The sequence below is a fragment of the Oreochromis niloticus genome, linkage group LG7, assembly GCF_001858045.2.
Source record: "Oreochromis niloticus isolate F11D_XX linkage group LG7, O_niloticus_UMD_NMBU, whole genome shotgun sequence".
NCBI lineage: Eukaryota > Metazoa > Chordata > Actinopteri > Cichliformes > Cichlidae > Oreochromis > Oreochromis niloticus.
The window spans coordinates 50,323,345-50,331,003 of NC_031972.2; the positions used below are offsets into that span (position 1 = coordinate 50,323,345).

Genomic DNA, 7,659 nt, shown 5'->3' on the forward strand with positions numbered 1-7,659 from the left:
AAGGGTAATTATTTTAAAATAAAAACTATTCTTTTTAGAGTTTTATTGTGTTAAATTCATTTTTGCTTCAAAACAAGATTTATAGAGAATAACCCAGAACATTTGCTTAGATTTTTGTTGATCTGATCATTTCAATATTTACTGTGCAGGTTATAGGGGGTGAATTCTGCTTTCAAGGTAGTTATGTGTACACCACGAGAATCATTGTGGGAATGAGAATAAAAGGATATAATATCCTGCTATTATAATATCTTATTACAGGGGAGTATATCCAGCAAAAATACTTGTTACCAGAGAGAATTACAATCTGTGGTAAAAATTCTCAAAGAAGCAAAGATGATGTTAAATGCTTAAATACCAGAAGGGAAACAAAAGCTTTTAATACCTTTTTTGAGGGTAAGTCAGTAACCTTTATCAGATTTCACTGGACTTCATGCGGATGCCCAGATGACCATTGGATTTCACAAGTTTGATAACTAATTTACATAATTTCCCCAGGGAATAATAAAGTATTCTGATTCTCATTCTGACTGACAAAAACTACCAAAATAATTGACCAAAGACATTTTAAAATTTCTGCTAAGTAATGAGGCTTGTTTGTAGATCTGAAAGAACTTTTGTCTTATATTTTTTTATTATTTTGATTATGCGCATCCACATCTACACCAGGCTGAAATGGAAGATCAGCACAGAAGCCATATACAAAAAGGGGATGAGCAAGCTCTAATTTCCTGAGATTCTTCAAAGTGTGCAGCAAAATGATGGATATTTTCTGTCACTCAGCTGTGGTGAGCACAGTGTACTTTGCGGTGGTCTCCTGGGGAGCTGGTGACACCAACAGACTACATAAACTGATTAGGAAGGTTGGGTCTATGATGGGCTGCAAACTGGACACTTTTGAAGTCGTGGTGTGAGTAGGTCTGTTATACATCAGGGAAAATCCCAACTGCCCTCGGCACCCCTTACTGGACAAGCAGCAGAGCACCTTCTTTAACAGATTCAACTCCACCTGCTATCACCTGAATAATACAGTTTATATGTGTGGGAGAAATGCATCTGCTAGTTAATAATTAGTTATTAGGGTTATTATTATCATTATCATTACTATTACTATTGTCGTTGTAACAAAATAATATACAGTATTTCTCATTCATTCTCATTCTCATTAGATTCGTCCCACTCTTCGCCACAAGGCGGTGCTGCTGGGCTATCTATAAGCGAAGTATCCGCCCCTTGTCACCTAGTTATGTTCAAAGTCCCGCTATACCTTATTGTTATTCAGAGAGTAAAAACTAAATAAGACTACAACTACTTACTCTACTGTCAACTGTTAAAAACAGTAGTATTTTTTTTAGTGTTTTTCATGGTGGCATTGCAGCATGGTTACTCTTGTTTTTATTGGAGGCGAACAGTAAGACAGTGTTTACTAACCTATCGTTAGTGAACATACTTTGGCTGACTCGTCAGCCCGTTGATCTCGGACCAAAACAAACTCAAAGGAGGAAAAAAAGCATTTGACTGAGGCGTCTGACTTTCACACTGCTGTTTTCCAAATGTCGCGGCGATTGAACAAGAGGTGCGAGGAGAAGTAATTTATCATGCGGCTTGGAGACGCAGCTGGGCTTGTAGTGGTAGCCGCTAGCTAGAATGCTAATGTTCCGTAGCTAACGGTAACGTTATGCCAGATGACCCAACAACAGCAGCAGTAGTAGTAGTTGGGAATAGAAGCCGCTGCTGCTCCTTTTTCATTTGCCTTAACTCTCACCCAGCATTACAAACGGGCCTGCCATCTGGTTAGTTTGGTAGTTAGGCACCACGAAAACAGCGCAAACTAATTTTCAGCGTTGCCTTTTACTGTCTAAATTAAAAACTGAAGTATGGGGATGTGCTTACCGTGCCTTGGTGGAGCAGCGGACGACGTTGTGGTCACTCCAGATCCTGTAAGTTAATTTACTACGGTTGTTATTACACAGCTTTAGCAATAAATAGGTCAGCTGAATACTAGAAATGAGTAAGAATTGATATAGGAATTAGCTGAGCCCACGTGAATTTGATTGATCACCATTAGGACACCAATGGGCCCTGCTAGGTAACGCTGAGGAGGCGTTGACTGTGTGTGAACAGCGGCATGTTAAGTATGCTTCAGGCCCAACATGCTTAACTCAGAGAGGACAGCTTTAGCTCACAAGTTTCCCATGTTCCCAACAGGAGACCAGGAGACAACAGTTAGCTGAAGCCGCCGAAAAAAGACAAAAAGAGGTAAGTTACGACTGGTCGCGTCTTATTGTCCATTTTCCAAGTACTAAAACATTGTTACACGTGTGTAGTACACTTACCAGGTTATTGGGTGCAGCTCACTGAGCTCAGCTGAGGTGTGTTATTCAGTACAAGTACAAACATTAACTCTGCCATTACTCATTGAAATCAGCAGTGTAGTTGAATTGTGCTGTTTTTTGTTGAAGCTTGTTTATAACATCACTAGAAGTGCCTTTTTGGTAGTATAATTAAAATAGGAATAAAACTCACTTTCACTAAGTCACTAAGTGAGCTCTGTAAAAAAACAACAACCCCAAAACAAAAGTTTCACCAAAAACTGAACTTCACAAAATTTATTATATATTTATGTATTGGACTGTGTCTTTGGCGCCACATACATACCCAGTAATCTGGTAACTGAGTGCAGTATTAAAGGTGGAGTTAGTTTACAGTGTGGTGAGTATTTTTTATCGCACAGAAAACCCACTTGAAAAAGAGACGCGCTAGAGTTCTCTCAAGGTAAGTAGACCTGGACCAGGGTGAAAACTCTACCTGGCCAGGTGAGTCTTCTGGATTGGCTTAACTACCACAACCTTGTGCTCCCAGTCACCGTTTTCATCCTTAAGTCTTCCGACACCGTGACAGTTCACACTCTGATGCTGGTCAAAGCACTGGTCCCTAACAACCCACAGTCGTCTCAGTTGAGCAGCACAGCACTGCTGAAAGTAGCTGCTTCAACCTCCAGCTGGACTGCCTTATTTGGCAGTTGAATGCCCCCTCGCTGGTTGTGGTTGAACAAGCCTTGTGTGCGCCTGAAAGATTGTGGTAAAATAATTTATTAAAACCCACATGCATGCTTTTGAGACTGTTTGTATATGTTGAAAATATAAGCAAAATAAAACACTTATTATCAAGCTGTTGCATCTTGGCACTTGATCATACCCCACGCTTTTTTCCAGACGGCATACAGGGGTGTTAAAAATCCAGAAGCAGTCGAAAGGAAAAGGAAAAAACAGGAAGAAGCTGAGAAACAAGCGATGAGCACCTCTGTGTCAGGTGGTGGTGGCGGGCTGAAGGTCAGTTGTGTGTTTATCCTCAAACTTAGTGGGTTAAAAACAGAACTATCTGTTGTAGATAGTGACAGTGGCGGGACATAAACTCATGAGTCAGAGGGAATCAAAGCAATCAAAAAATGCTTTGATTCTTCTGAGAGACACAGGATTGCACATGCTCGATACCTCCCCTTGACCCCTCTCTCTTAAAATAAAATGAGACATCCTGCCTTCAGAGCCTCATTTAAAAGTTTGCCGTGAGTGCATCATGAATCTTATAGATGAGCTACACCTGTATTTTATCATCTCAGGTGTAAAAGTCTTTATGGCATGTCAAAGAACAACTTGCCCTTTTTAATCAACACTGAGATATGAAAACACAAGGCCAGAAAAGCTACAAACACAAAGTGGCACAACCAAGCCAACATAACACCAGGACCAACACGCTATCAAACACAGTTCTGAATTATGTATTTGCACATGTTTTTGTTCTTTAGACTGTGTGCTTATATACTTTATTTTCAAGTAACATCATAAAAAATATTCACACATGGTGCCCAACTTCAATAAGGGGTAAAAAATAATGGAACACTAGGCTGCAGAATGTTTTTATTTATTTTTTTAGCATAATTAAATTCATGCACAAAATGTCTGAAACACAGCAGGGAGTTATTTGGAATTTGAAATATGAACTTTGGATTGACATGGAGTTTATGTCAATCCAAACCACAGCACTGAAGAAGATAACAGGGGTGTTTATGTTCCGGCCTGTCTGCAGAAACATACAGCACCAGCATAGTTTCCATTGTTTTACTTCAAGTAATAAAGCAGAAGCACAAAACCTGAACACAGCTGCACAGCATGTAGTTACCCATAAGATGGGTTAGAAATCATTAACCGCTTAAACACCACATTGAGCTTGTCTGTGTTTGTCTTCTTTTTTCTCGCCTGAACTTTAACAGTCAGCTTTCTTTTTTTAATTAAACTTGAAAAATCTTGACATTTACAAAAGAACTTTTATAATAGTTTTAAAGTGAATGAAAATATGACTGTATTTTGAAGTGAATACTTATCCTTGTGGATAATTTCATATCACAATGGCAATGATTGCTATTTATCATTGTGAATGATAAACACTGTTGTAATTTGTTGTGTTTTTCTTTTTTCCTGTAGTGGCAGATGGGCTGAAAATCCTGATGGTAAAGTCTGAACTCGGATGTCTAAATATATAACGTATTGCTGCAAGATGACTTGAAAGATGTTGGAACTGCTGTCCGTTTTTACTTTTTTCTTTTCTTTGCCTGTTATGTATCTGTGTCATGTTATGAGTCTGCAGCCGCTCAGGTGCAAAACAATCCGTTATTCGTAAGTTATTCCACACAAAACACAGCAGAATTTGCCAAGTTATACAAACCAGTTTGTACCTTTGGACGAGTCAGGGGTGACACAGTAATGTGCAAGCAAACACAATTATGTCAGATTTGTGTGAAGATTGATTAGACACAGTGTTGCAGTACAGTGACTCCCATTAGGTAACATGGAGGAACATCGCTATAAAATGCAGTTGTACATCAAGACACAGCTTCCCTCACTGTGTTTGGTTTTCCTAGTCCAAGTTAATTATTCACCGTATATCCGGTAACGGTTACATCGCCTTTCTGTTTCTCACTAGGCACCTTTTTAGCATGAACTCACTTTGTGATGGGCTCTGTTATTTGGCAACTCAAAGACTAGTGCAAACACTGCTAACTTGACTAATTTTACCCAACTCATAATGTGCTCTTTGCTCATCACCGAGGCGAGTCAGTGACACAGACCACATTGGGGTCATTATTTATTTTGTGTGTTTGTATTGGAAAAAAAATAGGTGTTTTTGTGCTGAGAATGTAGGTGGACTCTATGTGGCGCATCTAATGCGGTGATTCCTTGGTAAGCACAAACTTTATACTTGACAAAAACTGCAGCAGCTAATAAATACTGCTGAATAATGTAGAGCAACCATAGAGCACTCTCCAGCCACTAAGAATGAAAGGATGTGCAATAAAAGCCTTTTTGCATATGCCCTAGTTCTTCGCACTAGTCTTTGCCCTACTTTAATAGAGCCCTGTTTTTTAATTACTTTGTTTATCATGCACAGTTTTTGAGTTTGTTGCATTGAATTGTAGTGTATGCAAACACGGATGGAATGGCTGCTTAATCTAAATGAGAAATGTGTTTGTGAATTGCCATACTACAACTGAAGCTTTTGTTACACACCTATTTGCACACCGTCAGCCAATATGCTCACTTTCGTTCGAAGGTTAAAGTCCACTACAATGGAAACGAGACTGAAGGAAGATGAAGGAGAAAACAGATGTTTTAAGATATTTTCTTTGACTTGCTTGGCTGAGTGCGTTTCTTACAGCCTTCCTTAAATGCTTCTGGTGCTCTTGCCATTTTGTAGAAGAAATCTAGCCAATGTTATTTGCTACAATAAATCACATTTCTGCTACCCTTGTGTCAATTTCATGTGTAAAATCACAGTTTTAGAGGCAATACCTAGTGGTAGAGTTTCACTGTTAATATAGTTGACAAAAATGCAAACAAATATTAATATTTACAGTTTCTGACATGTCTAGAGTTGATCAGGTGTAGCCAGAGATGTGCAAAAGTCTTGAGCCACCCCCCATTTCTTTATATTTAAGGTTTTAAACTATCTCATTTTTTATGTTGTCTGTGTGTCTTTTTTTTAAATGTATCTTTGCTTGTGTTGCTAAATAGACTGATTGCAGCTTCTACTTTGTCACAGGAATGTTGTTTGTGGCTCAAAATGACTTGATATAATTCATGAGGGATGCATTTGACATCGTTTCACATATTATTGGCCAACAAATCATTTACAGCAGTTTAAATACGGATAATCACTTTTTGGCAAATACCGGAAATCCCTTTTGGTCAGATGATCACTTTTTGACACACCACCGGTGTCTAATATCCTTTTGATAAATAGTTTGCAGACAACAGGATTAAAAACTGGTTATACAAATAAAGAAATAACCTGTTTTCTATGTGTAATTACGACTCTGTGTTCTACTTTATAATCAATCCGGGTCCGTTTGGACGCTTAAAAATAACTTTATATAACTTGTGTTATAGATGTTACAGTTTTTCCTGCACTCCTGGTCTGATCGCTCTCGAAATAGAGCATTTAAATGAATTTTTCATTTAAACAGATGATCACGTTTTGCCACAACATCGGCTCGCGTGGCTTCGAATATCACCACATACGTCATCAACCCAAACCTCACGCGCTTCACAATCTCGACAGAAGGAAGGAGGAAAGAAGGAAACACCGCTGCCTTAAGGCGTAAGTAATGACGTAGACTGACGCAGAAATATAATTCACGTGTAAGCAGAGCAGTGAAAGCCAGTATTCGTTAGCTAATCCACACACATGGATGCAATCACCACCAGCGTCCCTTCGATAGCTCAGTTGGTAGAGCGGAGGACTGTAGATGTCACAGCTGAAATCCTTAGGTCGCTGGTTCAAATCCGGCTCGAAGGAGGCATCTTTTCACAAAATTTTCGTTTCGTCTACATAACAGTAAAATATCCTGAACGTTACAGGTCAGTGTCGTATTCAAACATTAGCTCTGTTTCCCTGAACTAAAGTATGTTCAGACATGAGCCCTGCCCATTCACAAACCAACATCATCGTTACTGTGATTTTATTATGAATATTACCCTGGACTCTTCTTCAGCTTCTGTGCAGACCTCATTATCAAATATGTGCAAACAGCAACGTGTTTCTGAATCTCTCCACACTTAACAGTAACACTCTTTTTTTTTTTTTTTGAAAGGCATGCCCTTTAGCAACCTCTTATTAACGCCAGATTTTAATGTAGTATTAACCGAAGATTAATTACTGAGGGGACTGAAAATATTCTCACAGTGTTCTCGGCTGACACTCACAAACTGCCTGTAACATAAGTTCCAGTTTCTACCGGACACGATGTCCACAAAACAAAAGAAACTGTATTAATGAACAAAACCAAAATCTCGTATCATTAGAACAGCATAAACTCTGTTTTTACCTGATGACCTCTATTTCCATTTATCTTTTGCACATTTCACCGAATCTGTGCACATGCGGGGCGGCTCGGGTCTTTTGGACATAACTGTAGCATGCTCGAGTGATCAGTTAAACACGCATTTTGGTTTTATACATATGAAAAAACCCCACAGCAGCCTACTCTTAAAGTGATAAGCAAACTAGTATTTCATTAACAATTTAAAATACAACGTGCACATATCAAAATGAGAAGTTTCAACTTTTCAGCATTTATTGGAAATTTACAACTAAAATCAGGCT

General features: G+C 38.8%; 1 protein-coding gene and 1 non-coding gene across 2 annotated transcripts; both read left to right on the plus strand.

The window, feature by feature from the left end:
• The first annotated feature begins 1,243 nt into the window (after positions 1-1,243).
• On the plus strand, positions 1,244-5,799 carry svip (small VCP interacting protein). The gene is made up of 4 exons (XM_003443853.5): positions 1,244-1,940; positions 2,209-2,259; positions 3,216-3,332; positions 4,482-5,799. The coding sequence occupies exons 1-4, from the start codon at positions 1,878-1,880 to the stop codon at positions 4,494-4,496; spliced, it is 246 nt and encodes an 81-aa protein (XP_003443901.1). The 5' UTR covers positions 1,244-1,877; the 3' UTR covers positions 4,497-5,799.
• A 966-nt stretch (positions 5,800-6,765) lies between these two features.
• trnay-gua (transfer RNA tyrosine (anticodon GUA)) lies at positions 6,766-6,852 on the plus strand. Its single transcript is given in 2 exon segments — positions 6,766-6,802; positions 6,817-6,852. It is a non-coding gene; the product is annotated as a tRNA-Tyr (tRNA).
• The last annotated feature ends 807 nt before the right edge of the window (positions 6,853-7,659 follow it).

Bases quoted from the DNA above. Each gene is read 5' to 3' on its own strand.
- svip (XM_003443853.5), top strand. From the start codon at position 1,878: ATGGGGATGTGCTTACCGTGCCTTGGTGGAGCAGCGGACGACGTTGTG. The intron at 1,941-2,208 runs GTAAGTTAATTT...TGTTCCCAACAG, and splicing joins TTGTGGTCACTCCAGATCCT to GAGACCAGGAGACAACAGTT. The intron at 2,260-3,215 runs GTAAGTTACGAC...GCTTTTTTCCAG, and splicing joins CCGAAAAAAGACAAAAAGAG to ACGGCATACAGGGGTGTTAA.